This window comes from Eptatretus burgeri, chromosome 15, assembly GCF_056783735.1.
Source record: "Eptatretus burgeri isolate ZD-2024b chromosome 15, Ebu_testis_v1, whole genome shotgun sequence".
Taxonomy (NCBI): domain Eukaryota; kingdom Metazoa; phylum Chordata; class Myxini; order Myxiniformes; family Myxinidae; genus Eptatretus; species Eptatretus burgeri.
Genome location: NC_140975.1, coordinates 40,437,864 through 40,461,363, shown reverse-complemented (window position 1 = coordinate 40,461,363; position 23,500 = coordinate 40,437,864). Strand labels below are relative to the sequence as shown.

General features: G+C 41.8%; 1 protein-coding gene across 7 annotated transcripts in view; it reads left to right on the top strand.

The window, feature by feature from the left end:
* Positions 1-23,500, top strand: part of LOC147012008 (BAI1-associated protein 3-like) — a 176,012-nt gene that overhangs the window by 89,433 nt on the left and 63,079 nt on the right. For all 7 annotated transcript variants that reach the window (XM_085856531.1, XM_085856530.1, XM_085856533.1 and 4 more), the window contains 16 exons: positions 1,251-1,375; positions 1,863-1,953; positions 5,652-5,705; positions 6,522-6,622; positions 6,854-6,905; positions 7,034-7,185; positions 8,615-8,735; positions 8,871-9,014; positions 9,138-9,230; positions 9,402-9,665; positions 11,073-11,138; positions 11,270-11,349; positions 12,001-12,109; positions 13,691-13,762; positions 15,477-15,560; positions 17,951-18,074. In XM_085856531.1, coding sequence (XP_085712657.1) covers positions 1,251-1,375; positions 1,863-1,953; positions 5,652-5,705; positions 6,522-6,622; positions 6,854-6,905; positions 7,034-7,185; positions 8,615-8,735; positions 8,871-9,014; positions 9,138-9,230; positions 9,402-9,665; positions 11,073-11,138; positions 11,270-11,349; positions 12,001-12,109; positions 13,691-13,762; positions 15,477-15,560; positions 17,951-18,074 — 1,732 coding nt within the window. The remainder of the gene's footprint in view (positions 1-1,250; positions 1,376-1,862; positions 1,954-5,651; positions 5,706-6,521; positions 6,623-6,853; positions 6,906-7,033; positions 7,186-8,614; positions 8,736-8,870; positions 9,015-9,137; positions 9,231-9,401; positions 9,666-11,072; positions 11,139-11,269; positions 11,350-12,000; positions 12,110-13,690; positions 13,763-15,476; positions 15,561-17,950; positions 18,075-23,500) is intronic.

Genomic DNA, 23,500 nt, shown 5'->3' with positions numbered 1-23,500 from the left:
GGTTCCCGACTTAGTTACATCGAGATGCCTCCTACACGTCCACGGACCAAGCAACTCTACACAATTTTATATTCCCCATTAAATTCTTCCATCTACCCCCACAACCGTAACAATATACTGTACATACATATTAACTTCTTGGAATGTCCTTTTTTGACAGCACAATAGTTACTAGAACTGTTAAGACTGCTGAGGTTTATCGGTGAGGTAAATCAATGAATAGTGAACTGTTAGGAATCCCCTGAGCTGTGAGGATGTAATGTGACAGCTACAGATGGACTGAATTTATTGAATAGTTTGTGGTTACATATATATATATATATTTTTTTTTTTACTTCTGGTCGGTATGCGAACCAGCAACTGAGCTTATACACCGCCCATGTGTGCATCAAAATGCACATAACTCGAAATTGCATGAATATCGATATTTGTAGACCTTCGCATGCGCTGTCCAGAGCTAAGAGCTCTTAGATGATGTATCATTCAACATTATATGTGCTGTGGTTATGCTGTTTACCCTGTTCAGACACAATCACGTAAGTTGCATTTATATAAGTGTATAGAAGATCCAGTATTGAGGCTCATGGGATATCATAATAACAGAGGGAGACAGATTAACAAACAAAGTGTGGTGAAAGGGAAATAGCTGGATAAGAATATGCATGTGAATGCATCACATGGGTGACAGAGTCTTGGTGAGTCTGTAAAGGCTCAGAGGTATAAATTGTGAAGAAATCATGAGATGGCTGTGGACGGCAGATTTGAAGGTATAGGGGAGGTAAGAGGACACAACAGACTTGGAAGGACAGTTACACAGCGAAGAGAAGAAGGGATGAAAGAATCGAGGTGACCAATTATTAAGCATAAACTTTGGCAGCATAAAAAATGAAGGTTTTAGTGGAGTGCATGTTACTTGGGGTGGGGGTTGGTTGGTGAGGCAAGAAGATGGAAGCTGCATCAGTGAAAGACCACAAGAGCAACCCATTTGCAGTGACCTGAAACAGACCCTGAGACTCAGCCTTGTGGCATTATATGCAAATGACATGGAGGGTATTAGATTCCATAACCTCAAGGTGAGCAATATTGGAAGCAACACCAACAGCCCTATAAGGGGTAACCATATTTCATATCACTTTGGATGAAGTATTTAAAAATAACTGTAAAAAAATAACTTGGGTGCTTGATGAAGGGAAGTCAACTAACAATATACATGTACTGGACATGGTGCTGTGTGGTTGTTTGTTTGTTAGGAACGAAGGCTTCAGGATTCCTTCAGTAACCTGCTCAACCACAGCCTGACACAGCTACAGACAATTCATTCAACATTCCCTCTATCTGACACCATCAGCCTGCTTCGCCTTCGTGATCTGCTCAAGTGTGTTTTCATAAACAGAACATCAAAAATATTTAAGCATTTTCAGTCCTTAGATCCTTCCTTCCTCTAAACTACTCCCCTTCCCTCAGTGTTTCCCCACCTGGATTCAGCCAAAAATAATGAAAATGTTCTCTTTAATAAAACAGACATTCAGCACTGAGATTTTATATTTAAGGAATGTCTTTCTGCTGTTGTAGCTTCTATAGCTCTGCACTGAGAGGTTCTTGGGAATAAAAAACACATTCATTCATTCCTGAACCATTACTTATGGTAACGTTTTTAGGCTTATTATCTAATTATGCTGCTTGCTTGTCTTTTGCCTTTTCTTTGTTTGAATATCCTAATCCTCATTGTGTTCAGACTTTTATTGGCTATACAACATGGGGCCACTGATCATGGCGTCTCTGCTATGTCATCCTTTTCTTTGTATAAATCTTGTACAGAAAGGTTTCAATACAGGTGGGATTATGTCTGTGTCACTTGCCAGGTGCGTTGTACAGACAATGGGCTGTCACCTTTACAACAAGGCCTGTCTGCCTCAGGATGAAGCAACAGCAGCTGTGGCAGCAGCTCTGCAGGTAACAATGATAATGGTTAAGGTACATGTGGAACCCCTTGTGTGGAATTCAGGCCTGATAGGTCACTAGAGAAAGAAATCTCAGAAATCATTTTCTGAAGAAGAGGCATCCCTGCCCTTTTATTGTCTAAGTCTCATGAAGGATCTTTGTGTAAGCAGTAAAAAAAAAAATTGAAATGCACCATTGAACAATATCTACTACTACTACTACTACTACTACTACTACTACTACTACTACTACTACTACTACTACTACTACTACCAATATGACTACGATTACTGACCCAATTCCCACCTTCTTGTGGGAGTAGGCCAGGAAAGCTTTTGAGCCAAGTCTTTCAGGAACCAGCTGGTAAGGCCTGATGTTCAATTTGAATCTGATTTGGGCAGAAATTTGGAATTTGTTCAGGATTCCGGCAATAACTATGACCATCCCTTCGTGCGAAACAGTGGGATCTTTAACGTCCACCAACTAATACGAGCAGACGGAATACCCAGTTTCATGTTCATTCAAAGGACAATCCACTTTTTAGTACAATTCCCTGCCCACAAAGCACTAATCCGACAGTTTGTAGTGAAATCGGAAATCAAACCCAGGTGAGACTGCTCATGGGTAATTGTGCGCTAACTCTGTACTATCCTGTTGAACGTGAACAGTAAATGAAATTTCAGTGAATTCCCCATAATTGCTTTGGAGGCAGCCATATTTTGCTTTGGTGCATCACTGATTGGCTGTAAAACATACCTATGTCAGGTGCTTTTCAAAAGCCAATCAGAGAGCCCCCTCCTCCACTGCTTTCCCCTCCCCCCACAATTTCCGACAATGCAAGACATGGCTGCCTGTGCAAAATTCCTGGGAAATTAACGGAACTTGCATTTGCTTCTCAATAGGGGATTCGTTTCTAAACAGAAGGATGTAAAGTGAAAATTTTATGATGCAATCTGTTCCTGTAACTCTCAGTTATTGTCCCATGCCCCTCTGACAATGTCGGAGATGGGGACATTAAAATGAGCTCCGACTGACTTGACCGACCGACCGATCATCCGTCCATGTACTTTTGTGTACGTGATATTTTAAAAACCGTTGAACATTTAGTTTTCAAATTGCAGATATCTAGTCCTCATGACATTATCTCAACCTGATTAGATCATGGCTCTGATTGACTGAATTAGGTTGACATGGTAACCATGTCGGTAATTTGGCTTGTATACGCGATATTTCAAAAACCGTTCAACATTTAGCTTTCATGTTTCACAGATCTATTCCTCATACCACCCAAAAGTTGGGGAACCTAGATTACCAGCTCCTTCCTCAAGATCAGTTTTCCTTTAATGTTTATACTCTTTTTAAATGGGTTTGAAAACAACAGTCTATGATGCAGCACTTGCAAAAAGTTACAAGATTGTAACTGGTGTTTCTGGTGTATGTTCCCCCTCCATCCCCTCCCTTACCTCAAATGGTCGCACTGCTGATTCCACACGTGATAAAGCTGAATGTCTAAACTCGGTGTTTGCAGCTAAATCTTGTGTCCCAAACCCATCACTATCTCTACCCACTTTACCCAGTCGCACCCAACTGTCCCTGGACTCTGTATCCTTTTCTCCTGACAAGGTGGAGAGCTTGCTTTCAAACCTCGAGTCAGATTCTGCAACCGGTCCAGACGGCATCAGCCCACGTGTCCTCAAAGCCTGCTCTTCTGCTCTTGCTCACCCTCTCTCTGTTCTATTCACCCTCTCATTTTCCCAAGGTCATCTGCCATCTGCTTGGAAATCTGCTAACATCACTGCCCTGCATAAAAAAGGTGCAAAAACAGATCCCTGTAACTACAGACCAATCAGCCTTCTCCCAATCATCAGCAAGGTTATGGAATCCATCATTGCTTCAGACATGAAATCCTTCCTCTTCTCCAATGGCTTGATTTCCAATCATCAATTTGGTTTCAGACCAGGTCACTCTACCCTGGATATGCTGCTACTGCTCTCCCATCAATGGATGGAGGTCCTCAATGCCAGACAGGAAATCCGAGCCGTATCCCTGGACATATCACGTGCTTTTGACACAGTCTGGCACCCTGCCCTACTCACCAAACTCTCTTCCCATGGTATTCAAGGCCATCTCCACTCATGGCTCGCAGACTTCCTCTCCTGTCGCAGCCAACGTGTGGCCCTAAATGGAGTTCTTTCATCCCCTCTTCCTGTGCAGGCTGGAGTTCCTCAAGGTAGCGTTCTGGGCCCTGTTCTTTTTCTGGTTTTCATCAATGATCTCTCGGACTCTCTGGAAAATCCTCTATTTCTCTTTGCCGATGACTCCACCCTCTGCCGTACCATCTGTCATCCCTCAGACCGGCAAGCAGCAGCTTCTTCGCTCACTGCAGATCTGGATAAAATCACAAACTGGTCCAACATGTGGAACATGTCTTTCAATCCACACAAATCTCACACTCTCACTATGTCTCTTCGAAAGGACCGTTTACAAAACCCCCCCATCCACTTTCTCAACAATCCTCTGGAAGAAGTCTTTTCTTTCAAGCTTCTGGGTCTCACTATCTGCCATGACCTTTCCTGGGAAAGTCACATTTCCAACCTTGCCTCAAAAGCCAGTCGCCGACTGGGAATCCTCCGTCGTGCAAAGTCCTTCCTCGGCCCTCTTGAGCTCCTGACTACTTACAAAGCTTTTGTCCGTAGCCTGATGGAGTACTGCTCTCCCCTCTGGGCTGGTGCTCCTGCCTCCCACCTTTCTCGACTTCACGCTGTCGAAACCAGGGCTTTTAAGATCATTGGCATCTCCCGCAATGAAGCTGAGTCTTTGGGCCTCTCACTCAATCACCGCAGGTTGGTCGGTGGTCTTTCTGTCTTCTACCGACTCCTCTCCAGCCTTGCCCCCCTGCTCTCTCTGCGATTTGTCCCAACCACATTTCCACAGGGCGCTCAAGGTCCGCCAACAACCCCCTTCTGGTAAAACTACCAAAATCACGAATCACTGCTCATCTTCACTCTTTCATTCCTCTTTTTCCCGCCTTTGGAATAAACTTCCTCACTCTATTCTTTCCCATTCTTCCCTCCAGGCTTTCAAAACAGCTGTTCACCACCACCTCTTATCTTCCCCCATCCAAATCCTCGATCTTTTCTACCCCCGATAATCCACCCATGCCCACTTCCTTCAATTCTCCTGCTTTCCTTCCTGAAAGTCCCTGTAATGTCCATCTTCTCCTCGCCATGTTCCCCGTCCCATCCCCATCCCTCTCCCTTCCACAGTTCACCTGTGTCTGTTCCCCAATGTTTTGTCCCTTCCACTCCCACCCCTCTTGTCTCATGCCTCCTTGCTGTGAGTTGTGTGTTAGCTCTCATACGAGCCTCGACCAAGGTATACAAAAAAAAAAAAAAAAAAAAAAAAAAAAAAAAGATCAGAAACGTATGACACACATTAGTTCCTTATCTGGGGTAAATAAACGTTAATAGCAAGGGAGCCCAACTCTCTTGGAAATAACCTTCCAAAGTGAGCCGATTAACTTTGCCAAGACTCCATGGGGTAAAACAATCTATTATTTCATCCTTCCTCCCTCTCACCCATCACAAAAGAGATAATTCGTTATGGCACGGAGTAACAACAACTAGTGCACTTTATTATTTTCTCACATTGTTTGCTTTGATTTGTAACATCCTTCTTGATCTGTGTTGTTGCCCATCACTATATTTCAGGACGCTTCGAGGAAATGGTATGAAGGCAAGAAAGAACTTCTCTGCAATGCAACAGTAAGAAAACGATTTGCAATGAAAAGTAAACAAATGAGAATGTCACTCGGTAGTGCACATATCTCCACCAGGCCGAACAGTTTACATTTTGTATTGATTGACTAGATCTGGATTCAGATCCGAACCAAAATGTAATCACCTTGTTCTTGTTACCTACCCAACCTATCCAGCAAGTTTTGTTAGAATTCGTCCACAACTTTTTGAGATATCATATGTACCTCGTATATATCGTTTTTGGCCCCATCTCTAAATGGAGAAGAATGACTTTTTTTAAATTCTAGTATTCAGATCCAGATCTTCACCAAAATGTAATCAATTCGTCCTACATACCCAATCTGTCCACCAAGTTTCGTCCGAATCTGTCCATAACCCCTTTAGTATCATACAGACAAACATTCAGGGGTGAAAACAACCTCCGTCCACCTTCGCTCTTAGATGATGATGTCATTCTGTGCATTCTGTTTGGCTTGGGTGGGATAATTTCATGAATTTCTTTCCTGAGTATAAAAAAATTTGGTGGTTAAAAACGTGATTACACTCGGCGGTGTAGTGGTCCGCTCAGAGTCTGGGATGTCGGTGGTTCAAACATTGGCCGAGTCATACCAAAGACTTTAAAAATTGTCGGTGCTGCTTTCTTGCTTGACCCTCTACATTGAAAAAGGATAAAGCATGGAAAATCATCCAGGGGTTAGCAACCAATTGCACAGGTTTGATGGACTTAATGGACAACTCCTGCATTGAAGTACCTTGAAAGGGAACTCGTATTATAATCCTAAAGGTCATTTCAACTTTTGTGATGTCATTGCAATCCCATAGCAGGACAAGCCTGAGATGCTGCAGAGCCTTGTGGAATTTACAGAGTGTGTGCAGACGGAACTAAAGGGGGGCACTCCGAAGTACAGCCAAGTGATACGCAGGTAATGTCAAAATATCCATAACTACTTAACCAACTGCAGAATTGTGGTACCTCCACCAGAATGATGCATCTCATCGAGTTACCAAAAGCATAATATGCTTGTAAGTAACAGCAGCGGTAATTCAGCCCAAGTATGTGGACATTTAACTCACCGACATAAGGTCACATATCGGAGTGCTCTTTGTATTCCTGCATTTAAAATGACCATTATGACTTGTCTCGTTTCTTCTAGCATGGTGGATGTGAACTTTCTCAATTTGTGGTACCAAGAAATGGAAAAGATGGTGAGTCACTCCTTTTTATTTATTTATTGAGGCAAATTAACCAAGCAATCAATCAGGTGAGTTAGCCACCACCTGGGCACTCATAAACATGCAGTGGCGTATTCATATTTTCTGTATATTATTTTCAGTTGGCTGCAGATATTCAGAAGGCACTTGGAACACTGCGAGCAGACTGCCGTCCAGAAGACTATCGGCTTGATGGAGAGCTGGGTGAGGCCCTCCAGCAGCTCCAGCAGGCTCTCCATCGGATGATCACACAAGCTGTCCGACAAGACCTCAGGTATCAATTACAGTCACAACCACTGCCATCACAAATGCCGTTGAGGTAGAAATGGTATTTGTCACAGTTCTTGGTCAATCTCCGAGTCTGAAAGGTTGGTGGTTCAAATCCTGACCATCTCATACCAAAGACTTAGAAAAAAAAAAACAAGAAATGGTATGTGCTGCTTCATTGGTTGATGTTCATCATTTTTTTTTTTAAAAGAGGATAAGAGCACAGACAATCCCTATAAGTTGGCATCCATGGGAAGGATGAAATTCCTCCTTAGGAAATGCCCCGCTGAGTGCAGTGAGAAAGGTGCCACCATTGTTGTGACGTCGTTGGTACATAGTGTCCCAGGAAGTGACGGCACTTCCCGAAAGCTCAGTGACTGTGTTTGTCTTGTCTAACAGTCCTGTGTTGTCTCGTGTAATCGTCTATTTGTCCATGTATGTGAGATGTGTGCGTGTGGCAGCTCCACTAAGAGCCTTAGATCCTGTGTGGGAAAAAAAGAAGCTTTGGTTCACTATTGGCCGTTCTGTGGTCAGGATCTGTTTTGCTATTGCAGCAATGAAGGGGAGAAGGAACCAATATTGTTACGAATATATAACACTTCAGTATCTATACAACAGATGATAACAACAGGTGTTTTCTTATTTTGCCCACATTTCACACATAAACCAGGTGACACTCCTGTTCTCGTTCTTCCTCGAAGTCCCTTTATATCGAGTGAGGCCGACTGGCACCAAGCGGTTGCTCTGCTCCGTCCACAATACTCCTCCACCGCCCTCTATCACCAGCCATCTATCTCCACTATCCATCCACCTCCACATTTCTGGACACCCCTCTTCACACAATCCTCCCATCTCCACCACGGTCTACCCCTTTTCCTCCTGCCATGCTCTTTCAACGCATCTGCTGCAATGTATATTCAAGCTGATTCAGTCCGTGCAGTTTGTACATAGATGCATTGTAAGTGAAGACAAAGCATTGTCTTTTTCTAGTGCAACAATTGGTTCATCGATGAGCTTGTACATCACACTGGTATCACGTATCGGACAAGAACATTGGGAGACATAAATGTACTTTTACATGAATTATACGAATGATTATATGCATGAATGGACAGTTCAACACTGTAGTGCATGGGATTTAAATCTACCGTATGATCCCAGCGTCACGAGTTATAATGTTATCAATGTGGGAATGCCAAACAAGCGGAATCTTTGAAACAGCTTTACACAAACACGAAGCAGGAAGTGATTGTATTGACATTTGATCATTAAATTTTTTTTTTATCAATTGTTGATCAAAATAGACAAACTTTGGCTCCCCTTGTCATCTGGAAATCAGAGTACTGTTTCTGGTAAGGTATGGTTAGAGTTCAATTACATTTACATGACATTAGCTGTGGTTAGCTAATGGAGCTGTTTTACATTTTATCCTGTAGGGAAGACAACTCCCCATTTTGCACTTTGGATTGCTGGTTTGAAGAGGCCATTTGCACATGGCTTGGGCGATTGCGGGATAAGATGTGCTCGACGCTGCACAGTGCCGTTCAAAAGGACACAGTGAGGCTTGCACTCAATCATGTAGTGACAACATTCATTGATAGCACTGATCAACACAATCTCTGCCGTCTTTCCGTTTCCATCACTTCATTGTGATCGAATCACACCTATTTCAATCTCTCTTCCCTTTCTCAGCTGGAGTCTCGAGAAGGTCACAAACTCTGCGGACTATCTGCGGCCATCACAGCCTGCTGGCTTCCCAGTGGCCTGGCATTCTGGCTGCGCCTCAGCTGGTCCCGTGCAACTCAAAGCCTGCACATGCTAGCTGGAATGCTACAGGTGAGAGGTAGATCAATTTCGTCTGTACCCCTCCCCCGATGCTCATTAATGGCTTTTCCTCCTTTACTCAAGTGACATAAATATTCCACAGATATTCTTTTTCCATAATGTCATGGCTTCCAGGATGTGAGCTATGGTGCAGCGTACTACGCGGAGCTCATGAAACACAAACTGGAGTCAGACTTTGGATCTGCAAGCACTATCGTTCCTAAACAGGCGAGTAAAAGCTATATTATGATGCTGCATACATTGTTCAATGGAATATTGAGCAGAGTAAATGGTTGATTCAACTGCAACACGAAGGTACTGTATTGATCGATGGTGGTCAGCTGATGATGAGAAATAACCATAATAATGAATCCTCTTTTTTTGTTCATGTCACTCAAGGTGTACGTAGGCCTCAACAGCCTAGAGTTTGTGCGCCAGGCCTTCCATCACGTTCCCTTGCAGCGGGATTGGCAAGAAGTAGAGCGTACGGTGCGAGACCTTGGCCGAGCACGAGATAAAGACAGCATCAAAGAGAATATCATTGCACCGGAGGTGGAAGTGGACCTCGGCTTTGATTGTGAAGCTTTACGGAAGATCCTGGAGCAAGGAGAGCGTGCACTTCAGGCTGCATTGGCCCGACTATACCGATGGTTGGCCATGCTAGTAAGATTACCAAGCATCAGATCTTGGCCAGCATTTTCTTCTGTTGTCTAGAAGTCAAAGTTATCCTCTACAGAATCGTTTAATGATAATAGGCTTCCCTCTGTGAATGTTTACTGCTCTTGATGTATGAATCTGTTATTACCTACGCCACTGAAGGTGAAGGAGGTTATGTTTTCACCCCTTTCTCTTTGTTACTTGCAAGATCGAAGATTTTTTTTCAAGTATCTTTGTCAGTCGATTTTGTTAGTCTGTCTCTCTGTCTGTTTGTTTGTCAATCGCTTACAGGTCACAATTCCAAACCGATCATCATGAAACTTGACCAAGTTGTAGAGGTAGTCTCAACTGAGAAGCCTATTGATTTTGAGGTCACAGGTCGACGGTCATCTTGAGGTCAAGTTTCTAAAATTGTCATTTTTCATCCGATTGACTTGAAATTTGAACCGAATTTGCATGCTGTGTCACTGTATTGGGAAACCAACTATTTTTGAGGTCAAAAGGTCAAAGGTCAACTCAAAGTCAAACTTCTAAAAATCATCAATTTTTATTTGAAAAATAATCAATTTTCATCCAATTGACTTGGGCTTTGATTAAAATTGTCAATTTTAAATCTTAATGAAATGGACAATTTTATGTATCCATGGAAACCTCTGGAGAGGGGGTGGATTTTGCAAGTATCGTGCTCTGCACAACGTCTTTTCCTTGTTTGTTTGCCTGTCTGTCTGTCTGTCTATTTGTGTAAAGGATATCTCAAAAAGTTGTCGATGGATTCAGATGAAATTTGGTGGGTATGTTGGATGTGTGACAAAGACAAACTGATTAGATTTTGGTGAAGATCCGGATCTGACGACTGGAATTTAAAAAATGATTCTTCACCATTGAGAGATAGGGCCTAAAACTGATATATAGCAAAATATCTCAAAAAGTTGTCAACGGATTCGGATGAAACTTGGTGGACAGGTTGGGTGTGTATCAAGGACGAATTGATTCGATTTTGGTGAAGATCTGAATCCAGATCTGGATACGATAATTATTTAATTTTTTTAAGTGATTCTTCACCATCGAGAGATGGCTTGTTAGGGTTAGGGTTAGGGTTAGGGCCAAAATGATATATAGCATGATATTTCAAAAATGTATTGATTGGGCCTGATATGTTCTTGTGGATCAGGCATTATCTGGTGGAGGTATGCACTCTACCGAATGCCTTCTAGTTTCCTATTAATTTCGCTTAGAAAAACAATACATTTCTCAAAATATCATCAAATCTTATCAGATTCCATATGAAATGAATTTGAGATGTTTGTAAAGATTGTGAATTTTCAGACCATCTGTAAGTCTTATCAAAACCTGCAAAGCATCCACTGGGAAGTATATCGAAAATGTAATTCCAACTTTGCTCTCACACCGCAGGTGCTCACAAACCTGAAATTGTATCTGGAGAGCATCAAGAAACAGGACATAGTAACCGACACAAAGGTAAATGAAGCAATAACATGAACATCTTGCTCATCATGACCACATAAATAATGGTCCAACTTATATTTCTTGCACATGCCTGGAGTATCAGAGAACAAATAAAGATTGTGCTCAGTACATGTCTCCTCCAGGAAGTGCGATGGGAAGTGGGGATACTGGGTGGGAACATCGTGACAATGTGCCAGTGTCTGTATGAGGAAACGCGTTCTGGGTAAGTGTCACATGTGTGATGTAAAAAATAATTATATTAATTATGTAACAAATGTGGTGGAACGTTTGACCCTGAACCACGTTGCTACCTCCACATCCTCTATACACTCCTTTCCTCTAATCTCCTTTTGCTCCTCTTTCCTTCAAAACTTCTTGCCCTTCTTTCCACATTCCTCTAACCCGCTCCCTTCTTTTCTTTCTCTCAATTTTCATTTTTCCAATTTAGTGCCCCATCCGAATTTGTTGGGTGGAGGTTAAATATTCCATGGTGCCCTTTGTGAAGAGTAGGCATGAGTTATTGCCAGCACCTTGAACAAATTACAAATTCCTGGCATTTTCAGTGGAATGTCAGGCCTTGTCAGCAAATTCATGAAAGACTTGGGCCAAAAACGTTCACCAGTCGACCTTGCAAGAAGGTGGGAATATTTGAGGCCATTAAATAATAGTAGTAGTCATAATAGTAGTAGGAAGTGTGTCTGTTCCAAACATGCCCTTATAAAGTTTATTCCCACAGTCATGAATAGATTGAGCTGTGTATGTCACCTCATGGTCAGCTTTTGACGATAAATCAGTTCCCATTTCCCCCATGACCAATTTTAACCAGCCCATTGAACACCTTACTATCACTAACCACTCTTCCGATGACCTTCAGCTTGCTGCGGACACTATGGGGAACTGTAGTGGAGCACTTCTCGCAGACAATTGAAGATAGCCACCACAGACCACTGCAGTACTTTTCACAGATGCACAGTTTGCTGCAGGTGAAGCCACTGTCAATACATTCATACATTTAAATAATGTATCAGCAAGCAGAGCTTAACTCAGATTGGTCTGTTTGGCATTCCCATCTAAAGAATTGTCTCATGATGCTGCGATCCCACCCAGGCAAATTTCAACCGAATGATGGTAGCTTCCATCAATACTTTACTCATTACAGGTTGGAATCCCATAAAATGTGTTGACTTGTCTATTGTCTCCTAATGTCCTTGGAATTAATGTGAAAGTCCCTTGATACTTGCTAATGTCCTTGTCGTACATGTGATATACAGTATGTAAGCTCCTCCATGAGTCTTTGGGCCGCCGCACACAAGCTGACATAACGAAACACGATTGGCAGCGACGGCTTAGTCGGCGACAGTTTTTGATAATCGTGTAATGTACGATGGTTTACGATCGTCATCAACTAGTTTTTCAGGTGCATCGTGACACTTGTGCGTCATGGTGTAGTTTGTGGCAGTCTCTGACAATCGCTGGCGCGAAGCAATGTTTTGGCCAATTAAGCTTCAGCTTTCAAGAGCTTCTGGCTGTAGGGTTAGGACATCTGCAGAATTAAAAAAAAATAGTTGTAGCTTATGTGAATTTTGAATCCCAAAAAGGTATTATGAAAGTGCATTGTAGTAGCCTGAGCCTGAACTGTGTTTCTTTAAGTATTGAGCAAACCTTCAGAAACAATACAATAGGTACATCGTGGTATAATAAAAACTTTTGCATCTCTCTCTGCAACAGAGATGGCACCACTGAAGGTCATGTTTCTCTTCACTAGCCATGTACTGACATGCTCCACAACCTCATTAAAGAGTGTTTGCTGAATACCTTGTTCCTGGTGTCATCGAATAATAAAAATGTTACTGTTTGAAAGTTAATAATCGATTTACTTGGAAGAAAAAATTGTGTCCTTTAATCATAAAAATTCGTGAAAGACTCGGGCCCCTCAAAAAAAAAGAGTCTTTCTGGAATAGAAGAATAAGAATAAGTGGGAATGTGAGTTTAATGCAGTGGAATATTCCCAGAGGAATGGGAATTTATGAGTTAATATAAATACGAGTTCCCTTATTTTCGATAGCAAGTTCCACTGGCAAGTTTGTTGAATGTGGTCTGAGCCGGCCATCTCTCCACCCGGCTCTTTACCCGTAGTCGCATCTTTTTCCTGGAACGTCGTTGGTGATGGACCAACATAAGTGCCAAAGCTGCATTGCTCAAAGCTTTCACCATTCTCACCCTCTCCCTACATTTCTTCTTCATTGCCATTTTGGTTAATGAAGATAGTATTGTTGACAGTCGCGTAGTGTGCGACAATCTCCGATAAAACCAGGTTGTACAAGATTTGTCGCTGACGATCTTGTTTCTTAGTGTCAGGGTTGTGTCGGCTAGTTTACGGCGGCCCTTAGAACATGGTCAAAAGGAAAAACATGAAAAAGCCTTCAATTAAAATATTATTAATATCATTTACAAATGAAACGTTGAAGTTTGTTAAGCAGAAAGATAGATTGATGGAATAATATACATGCAAAAGGATTTATGTATTGTATGTAACTTGAACCATACTTGCATGTTATAAACAGAGTTTGTTGGATGTCTTTCAAGCTGACTCTCAGGGCCTCCCACTGTGTGACCTTCAAACAGATGCTTATCAGGTAGCTATGACTCACCTCTCTCACCAGTAAGTCGTTGAACTGACCCCAACGTTCCTCACTTTCCCATCTCTTTTGCCACCTTCAGGCTTATTCTTCTTCTTCTCCCAGAAACTCTCCTTACAGTGTGGCCTTACAATGAACCACTGAATATGATACAATATGTGATCCTTCTTTCATTCACATGTATGATATATACACTTCATAAGGTATTATTTCTATGTTATGGAAACTGCATAATACAATATGTAATAAACTAGAAGACACTCGGTAGAGAGCATTCCTCCACCAGGCTGATTAGTTTTTTTATCCCACTGATAGGCTGGATGTGGACTTGGACTTGAACTAAAATTTAATCGCCATGTTCTTGTCACCGAACTAACTCACCCGCCAAGTTTTGTCCGAATCCGTCCATAACTTTTTGAGATATCCTGCTAAATGTCGTTTTTAGCCCTATATCCCAATTGTGAAAAAAATCACTTGAAAAATTCTCAGATCCAGATCCAGATTCGGATCTTCACTAAAATGGAATCATTTTGTCCTCGTCACATACCCAAGCTCTCCACAAAATTTCGGCCAAGTCTGTGCACAACTTTTTGAGATATTTTGTTCACAAAAAAAACAAACAAGAAAAAGACGTCGTGCAGAGCACGATACTTGCAAAATCCACCCCCTCTCCAAAGGTTGGCATGGATACATCAAATTGTCCATTTAATTAATTTAAAATTGACAACCTTAATCAAAGCTCAAGTCAATCAAGTGAAAATTGATTATTTTTCACATTGAAATTGATGATTTTAGAAGTTTGACCTTGAGTTGACCTTTCACTTTTTGACTTCAAAAAGTTGGTTTGCAAATTCAGCGATTCACGATGCAATTGCTGCTTGATTCTCAGGTTAATTGAATGAAAATTGATCATTTTGCAGATGAATTTTGATGATTTTACAAGTTTGATCTTGAGTTGACCTTTGACATTTTGACCTCAAAAATAGTTACTTTTCCAATTAAGTGATGCACTGTGCAAATCCTGTTCATCTTTCATGTTAATAGGATGTAAATTGACGATTTTTTCAGTTGAAAATTGATTTTAGAAGTTTGACCTTGAGTTGACCTTTGACCTTTTGATCTCAAAAATAGTTGGTTTCCCAATTCAATGATGTACTATGCAATTGCCGTTTAATTTTCGAGTCAATCGGATGAAAAATTTCGATTTTAGAAATCCTAACCCAAGATGACCTTTGACCTTTGACCTCAAAATGAATAGGCTTCTCATTTGAGACTACCTCTACGGCTTGGTAAAGTTTCATGATGATCGGTTTCGAATTGTGATCTGTAGGCAATTGACAGACAGACAGACTGACAGACTGACAGAATAACAAAACCGACAGACCAATACAGGTGAAAAATCTTCGATTTTGCAACAAACAAACAGACAGAGTAATGTGACCTCCTTCACCTTCGGTGGCGGAGGTATTAATTTATTATGATCTAATAATAGCTATAATTTACATCTAGGAAATGCATTTTTCACTTTGGCAGCTGCTTACTCACTAATGAAATAAACTCGGGAGTCAATACCTCACATTAGCTTCTGTTATTGTAAAATTAATGAAGTCAAACCCACAGCAATCTTCTCTCTAATTGGTGGAAGAAACAATTAAGCATTATACCCACAATAATCAATTATCCTTTTCTTTACCCCTTTCTCAACCCGCAGGCTTTGGAGACAGAATTGGATTTGCGAAGATCTAATTCCACCCAACTGATTGAACGCTACTTCCAGGAAAGGGTTAACAGGCAGGTGAGACTTTGAATTAGTCGAGAGGAAGGCCACTTTAAAACATTTTAATGTTCTAATTTAAAGCATGCCTGGTGTTGGCTTAATGGTTAGGGTGGTGGGCTTGGGATCCTCGAGTCCTGAGTTTGAAACTCGCTTTGCTGTTGAATTAATACCAGGTGGGGTTGACTCAGCTTGCCATCCTTCTGAGGTTGGCAAAATGAGTACCAGATTTCTGGGATGATTTTCAAGTATCCTGTGTTGGTGTGGTGGTTTGTCCAGGATTGTGTCCAATAGTCCAGGAGATTGCTTTGGCAGTACTGAAGCTCTGTACTTTGGCAGTACTGAAGCTCTGTACTTTGGCAGTACTGAAGCAGTACTGAAGGGAGTATGGTCCCAATGGAAGGATGGAATTTAAAGCTGTGTTGCTTGTGGTTGTGATTAAGTTGCAATTATCCTTTATATTTATGTATTTTAACTTAGTTATGGATGCCAATTGTTTGGCTACCTGTGTTCTTTACAATGCTGCGACGTCAGACTCAATTTCCATGTATGGACTTGTCTATTGTATACCAGTGTCCTTTTCATCCACGATGTAGATCAACAAACAGCCCCATACATTTTGGCACCATGGGCACCTGCTTTGGTGAAAAAGAGAAATTAAGTTCATAAAGAACTTGAGGAAGGGTTATTTGAAGGGAACTTGTCAACAAAGGCAGCTGATGGTTTGAAGCCACAAGTGAGATAAGTCCTTGGAACAAGCAAAGCAGCTACATATCAAAGTTGAGAGAACAACTTGGAGCCATGGTGCATGAACTGAGGGGAGGTGCATCTCAGAGTCCCCTGGAAGGTTCTGAAGGGTCCTGGAAGGCCGAAGCCCACCCAAAAAGGTAAGTGTGTCCATAGGTGGGACACTTTTGGACTGGCAATATAAGAGTCGATCAAAAAGTATCTGGAGGAAAGAGAGGGAGAGAAAGGGGAAGCTCCCCAACATCACCAGAACTTGCCGCTGAGACATCTTCACTTCCACTGGAAAAAGTCCTTGCTGAGCAAAGGCTGTTATGGGAGGAGTGCTCACAAACTCTGAAGGACAGGTAACCGCTGTTTCCAGTCATTGAGGAGCTTCAAGGTTGCCTCCGGCATTTCTGTTTATGACCACGTATCTTCCCTACTCGACACATAGTGCAATGGTGCTTACTGCAAATTGGAAGAAAATATTTTAAAGGGGGCAAAGGGTTAACAGTAAAAATGGGGCAAATGGGAAACATGAAAACAAGAACACATGGATGCACCATTGCACAAGATGAGAAATTGCAGGTGAAAGGGAGACAGAATCTCAGTGGATCTCAAGGTGAGGAGTTGCAGGTGAAAGGGAGATAGGGTTTCAGCGGGTATGGAGAAGCTCGAAGGTACAATGGGACACAGCCTGAGACAACAGAATCAAGAAGAACATTCCACAGGCAAGAGACAAGGGCATTGAATGAATGGAGACAATTGTTAAGTTTAAACTTGTGGATGCTAACGAGGAAAGCATTTCAGGTTAATTAATATGGAGGAAACACATGCAGCCTTGTATTGTATTCATTTCCTTATGTTTATTGGTTCTTGTTGTGAGAACCCAAACTTGCTGTAAGCCAGAGTTAAAGAACTACAGCCAGCTCTATTTTCTCCCCACATGTGTTATGCATGTCCTTGTCTATATTTTCATATTTGTATCAGCCTATGTGTTAAGAGGATGGAACTACTACACAGAGTTCCATTACATATTTATTGATTTCTAAAAAAAATTTTTTTTAAAAACTGGCTGCAACCCCTTGTTGTTTATAAAATGAGACTTCATTGAAGCACTCATGTGTATAGATTTGTTAAATCTAATTCGATTAAACTTGTGATCAAAAAAATCTCCAATTTTTAATGAATTCGTTCCATGAGATGTGTATTTTTGTATCATATGAGACAAATTTGGCCAGTGTTGACATCTCACAACACATGTACATGATGTATTATCGGGAAATCAGGCATGTTTTATTTCCCCATGACATGTCTGTGCCTTTGGCCATTGGCTTTCTCCACTGCTGCCCGCACCTGCGACACCCCCACCGCTGCATGCACCTGTTAAACCTCCACCGCTGCATGCACCTGCTAAACCTCCACCGCTGCATGCACCTGCTAAACCTCTGCCACTGTGTGCATCCGCTACACCCCCACCACTGCCTGCAAGGCCAGATAAGTCTTCATAAACTCTGCCAACCTATGCAGGCTGTCTGTGTTGTATGGAACAAAAGATGTACCCAATCCCAAGATGCATTCTCTATAGAGGTTTACACCCTGGCCACTGTCTGCCCTTTTAAAAAAAAGACCATGACATCAGACCAATCTCTTCGATTGTACTGAACTTTAACCTTTATTTTCAGGCATCCACGGCACTTATGGAGACATTGGGTATCCTTCTTTTGGCCTGTCGCTACGAGACAGTAACACAAACGCTCATATTGGACATCGACTGCTTGCAGCACCTTCCTGATCCCCGTCCAGTAGGTGGGTGAATATCAACAAAAGTTCCTTCTGATAAATCATGTGACTTGTTTGGCTAAACATTGAATACATATTTACATTGATACTTTGGTAATGTTTGTAAAATACAAACTTTGTATTATTATTTTTTTTTTGAGTGCAAAAAAAAGTCTAAGATCATGGAGGAGTGAAATGGCAGAGAGTAATAGGTTTACAGGGGGTAAAAGACAAAACGGACAGACAAGAAGGCACGCTCACTTCATAAGCGAGTGATCGGATGGCAGGAATGAAAGAGGGAGAAGGAACAAAGAAAACTAACCTGTCTTGCGATGGTCTAAACTCTAAACCGAGGGTCCTCAAAAGGCAGACCGTGGTCCACATCTGGACCGCAGGAATCATCAGTCCAAACCGCTTGGAGCCAATCCTAATTCCAGTCAACGGATTGATTGCATGGTGATAATTTAGCTGAAAAATGATTCCTGACTTGATTCCCTCTAATGTTCTTCGATTATATCTGCCGCTAATTATGTGTTCATGGCTTCTGGTGTTTATCCATTCAGACCAACTTGATAAATGATAAACGTAGGAGTGATATTGCTCTCCGCGACTGAAAGTTATAGTTTCACCTCTGTCTGAAACTGTCTGTTTATCTCTCTGTCTGTCTGTGAGCAAGATATCTCAAAAAGTTATGGACATATTCGGACGAAATTTGGTGGACACTTTGGGTGCGTGACCAGGACGAATTGTTTACATTTTGGTGAAGATCCAGATTCGGATCTTGATATCGGGCTTTATTAATTTTTAAAAGATTCCTCACTATTGAGAGATGGGACCAAAACGGAGCTATTTCAAAACGTTGTGGACGAGTTATTACAAAACTTGGCGGATGAGTTGGTTCGGTGAAGAGAACAAGCCGATTCGATTTTCATGTAGGTCAAAATCCAGGTGAGGACTTATTAGTGGGATAAAAAACGTGAATTGTTCAGCCTGATCGAGGTATGCGCTCTCGTGAGTGCCGTTTTAGTTAGCTCGTCCCACACGCCACAGAAGACGAGGTTTTACAATCACTGCTGTGTGTGTGTGTGTGTGTGTCTGTCTGTCGGTGTGTCTGTCCAAACCATAACTTTTTTTACCATTTGAGTTTTTGTCATCAAATTTTCAACAAAGCTTTATTGTAAGAATATGGAGAAGAGAAATTAATAATTTTTATCAAAAAGTCAAAAGTCAGCATCACATAAAATCATCAATTTTCAACCGATTAACCCGAAATTGAAAGAATTTGCATATTGGATTACCAAATTGGTTCACTAATCAAAAGCTAGAAGCCAATTGTTTTTATTTTTTTAATCCTTTGAACCCTAAGCTCCTTTGACTTTTGGCTCCCCTACCTTGAGCTCCCTGGAGAAAAATCCGGTTATCTGGAGATTTCAATAGCGGCCGGTAAAATGGCCACTCAGGTAAATGGAGGTTTGAATAGCGGCTGGTAAAACGGCTGCTCGGGTTCAAAGGGTTAGGATCAAAAGGTCAAAGTTGCATAAAATCGTCAATGTTCATCCGATTGACCTGAAATTTAAAGAATTTGCATAATGGGTCAAGAAATTGTTTCACCAATCAAAAGCTAGAAGCAGATTGTTTTGTTGTTTTTTTTAGATCAAAAGGTCAAAGTTTCATAAATCATCAATTTTTATCTGATTGACTTGAAATTTGAGCAGAGTTTGCATTTTGGGTCACTGAAGCCTATTGCCTTTGAGGTCAAAAGGTCAAGGTCGCTAAAATTGTCAAATCTTTTGTCTTGTTTTTTTTGCTGCTTTCATTATGTTTAGCATAAAGAAGAGGAAGAAGTCTGCATTAAAAGTGGACACGGACAGCCTTTGCATTTTCAGATGCTTTCTTGTTGATTTTTAGACTGTTTTTTGGTTTCTCCATTAAAATAATTTCATTTATATTTTACTAGCAAATACCACCCATCACTTTGCTGATGGGAATAATAGAAGTGGGGAGAAAGAGGGGGGTAAGTGTATAGGTGGAGGTGGAAAGAGAGAGGAGGGAGGGAGAGTGAGGAGGGGTGGGGAAAGGGAAGGCACCATGAGGTGAAGTGGAGCGTTAATTATGATTCGTACTGTCTCATCAAAATTATTCTGCACAGAATAATAGTGAGGATGGAAACAAAGTAATGTCTGAAATCCATTTTCTACTGGTCATACTATAAATACTGCCCGGACATGTCTGGAAATAAACACAATCCTGAGACAAACACCGCCCGGACACATCCGGAGGAAAACACCACCCGGACATGTCCAGAGACAAACACCTCCCCTGACACGTCTGGAGACAAACTCCCATCCAGACATAAACACTGCCCGGACGCATTTGGAGCCAAGCCGTCCGGAAGCAAACACCACCCGGACAGAGCCACCATCCAGAGAGAGAGAGAGAGAGAGAGAGAGAGGTGTGGGAAGAGGATGCTGCACTGTATTGGGAGGGGGTAGAGCAAGGATGGCACAAAGAGAGAGAGGGGGTGGGGGTAGAGGTGTTAGAGAGAATGTTATGCTTTATGAACAACACACACACACACACACACACACACACACACACACACACACACACACACACACACACACACACATTGTTCGTTCCTGGCCAATATCGGCAATTTTTCAGTAATCGGCTAATTGGAATCAGTGTGATAACTGACTGCAGTACGTACTGTATACAGGCCAAAAATCTTCAGTAGCTTTCACCGTTGTTTTGGGGGAATTTTAAAATACAAATTAAAAAAGCAATGTTGCATTATAGACGCTTCAAAGACAATGGTGCTGCCAAATGTCATGTGACAGGTGGAAAAAATTTGGTTCTGCAATTTAGAAAACACATTCATAGAGCAAACGGCACGGAAATCGTGTGTTATCAAGTGTATTTTGCTTTGAATCTCACAAGGAGAAACCATATAACCTTACCCGGTTCATCGTGTACCTCTACAATGAAGCAACTGCCGACTGTACATCCCAATTGGGACACGAACTGCACAGCTATGGACTGTAGGGCGCTCAGCAAGCGGCTTAAGCACTCAAGCAAGCACTAAAATTAAATATTTAGGGAACGGCTCACCTGGAATGCCATGAGCAATCACCAAACTGTCATATTAAACATACACCTCCTTGCGACACCCAAAATGTGAAATATGTCCAAATTGGACAAATTAACATTTTTTTCAGTTGGAACTGCTGCTAAGTTCAATTCTGGAGTTCAAATTTTGTAATTCAGCTTAGTTTAAGAGATTCTTGAGGTTATAGCATGTATGGAAATGAAATAAAGCCACGAACACTGGCGTCTCCGGGCATTTATTGGCATTGCAATATACCCAGTGATTCATAGCTATGATGATCAAGGCATTCGATAATATGAGTGAGGAAAGTGAAAAAAAACAACTTTATCATTAAGAAATCGTTGTGGCCTGTTCCAAATTAAGGCATGGTTGAGCAAGCCAAAAAACATGGTGGCTTCAGACCCCAGCGAGGTAACCCAGGAAATGCCTTAAAACCTTGTACAGGGCGATGTGGCTGAGAATGCGCATGATAAAGTATATAATTAAATACGGCCGTTAATTATCTTCAAAGGGGGTGTTTTAATTAACCAAAACACCCAATTTTCAGTCATGCACTCCCTTGGAGTTCCCTTCGTACGCGTGCAAAGTTTCAAACTGCTCGGTTTCTAAGTTTTGGAGTTATGGAGGAGACATATACACACACACACACACACACACACACACACACACACACACACACACATACACACACACACACACACACACACACACACACACACACACACACTGACACATGGGCACGCATCCACTGACATTTATTAGTTTAGATAAAATCAATTAGATTTAATATTACTTATTCATTGACTTTATATTGGTAAGTACATGCCCCTCTTTATATTGGGACCGAGCTCACATTTAGTGAAACAGGTTACTGAATTTCCAAACATGCCACTCTGTGAAGCTACATTCATCAAATTTTGAACTTTTTAATTCACCCTTTTGCAACTATTGGCTTCATATGTTGGCCGGCATTACAAGCTGTTATAGACGTCATTTGATGTCGTCATATTGGGCGCCTATATTTCAAATATTTTTGCCGCACAAATTGCCACCCTCCTCCCCTCCTCCACCACCCACGCTCCGCTTGGCCAGTACCCATCTCATCACAATGGAGGGTAGTCAGACTTCTTCTAATCTAACCTCTCCATGATCTTGGTGAACTACTATGGACATCAAATATTGTCATGGTATTGCACACCGATTATTTCATATATTTTGCCAGGCATGTACTCCGCCTGCCTCCTTCCCCAACTCCACCACCCACGGCCGTGTTCCTCAGTGCTCATCCAGTCATGAAGGAGCATAAACGTGCGTCTGCATCTCTTCATCTCCCCATGTAGGCCAGATGATGAGGTGATGTCGAGACTGTAGGATACTGTTGTCTACCAGTTATTCAGTTGTTACTGTATTGCAAGGATTACAAGGAAACTATGTGCAGGAAGAGGCCATTCGGCCCATCATGCTTGCACCACACCAATACCAGATTTAACAAATCCGTCAATACCCTTTGCCTTCGTGTGCAGCCTTTTGGCTGCTGGTTCCATCATTGGTTAGGGGCACGGATATGCCGCTGATGCAGTGCCCCTCTTACCACTACACTGGTACTCATTTCACCGACCTCAGAAGGATGACAGGCTGAGTCAACCCCTTGGTGTTAATTCAGCTGTCAACAGGGCTTGAACTGAGGAACCTAAGATCTCAAGCCACCACCCTGATCACGAAGTCAACACCAGGCTGAAGCCAAAATACTGAACGACTCTAATTGCCTGAGAGAAGAATGTTAGTGAGGTTCGGGAGAAAATAGATTAACGTTTTTTTTTAAGGGGTGGTGTTCACAGAATGCAGCTTTCACTTGTTTGAGATGTCATTGGTTGTGTGGCCTAAGTGGTGCTTGGGAATTTTGGTTCTGTCTCACAATCAAAAATATTTGGAGACCCCTGAACTAAACCCAGCTCATGTTCCTGAGGAATTGGTGAACAAGCCAATTCCTGGAAAATTCTGCTTTGCAATGATTGGAAATGGGTTGGCAGTAAATCTTGGAGGTGTGTTTACCCTGGGCTCAAATCTTGGCTCAGCTGCAAACTGTAATCCTGGTGTTTCGTACGCAGGGCGAGACAAGAATGTGTATACTGTCCCTCAGATGGGACATATGTTGTTAATGGATGTTAGATGGATGGATGTTTTACAATCACTTATGTGTGTGTCTGTCTGTCTGTCTGTCAGTGTGTCTGTCCGGACCATAACTTTTTTTGGATGTTTTTTTTTGGATGTGGATCTGACCATAACTCAGATGGATGTTAAACTGGGCGTCCCGTCTGCAAGCATTAGTTGGTGTATATTAAAG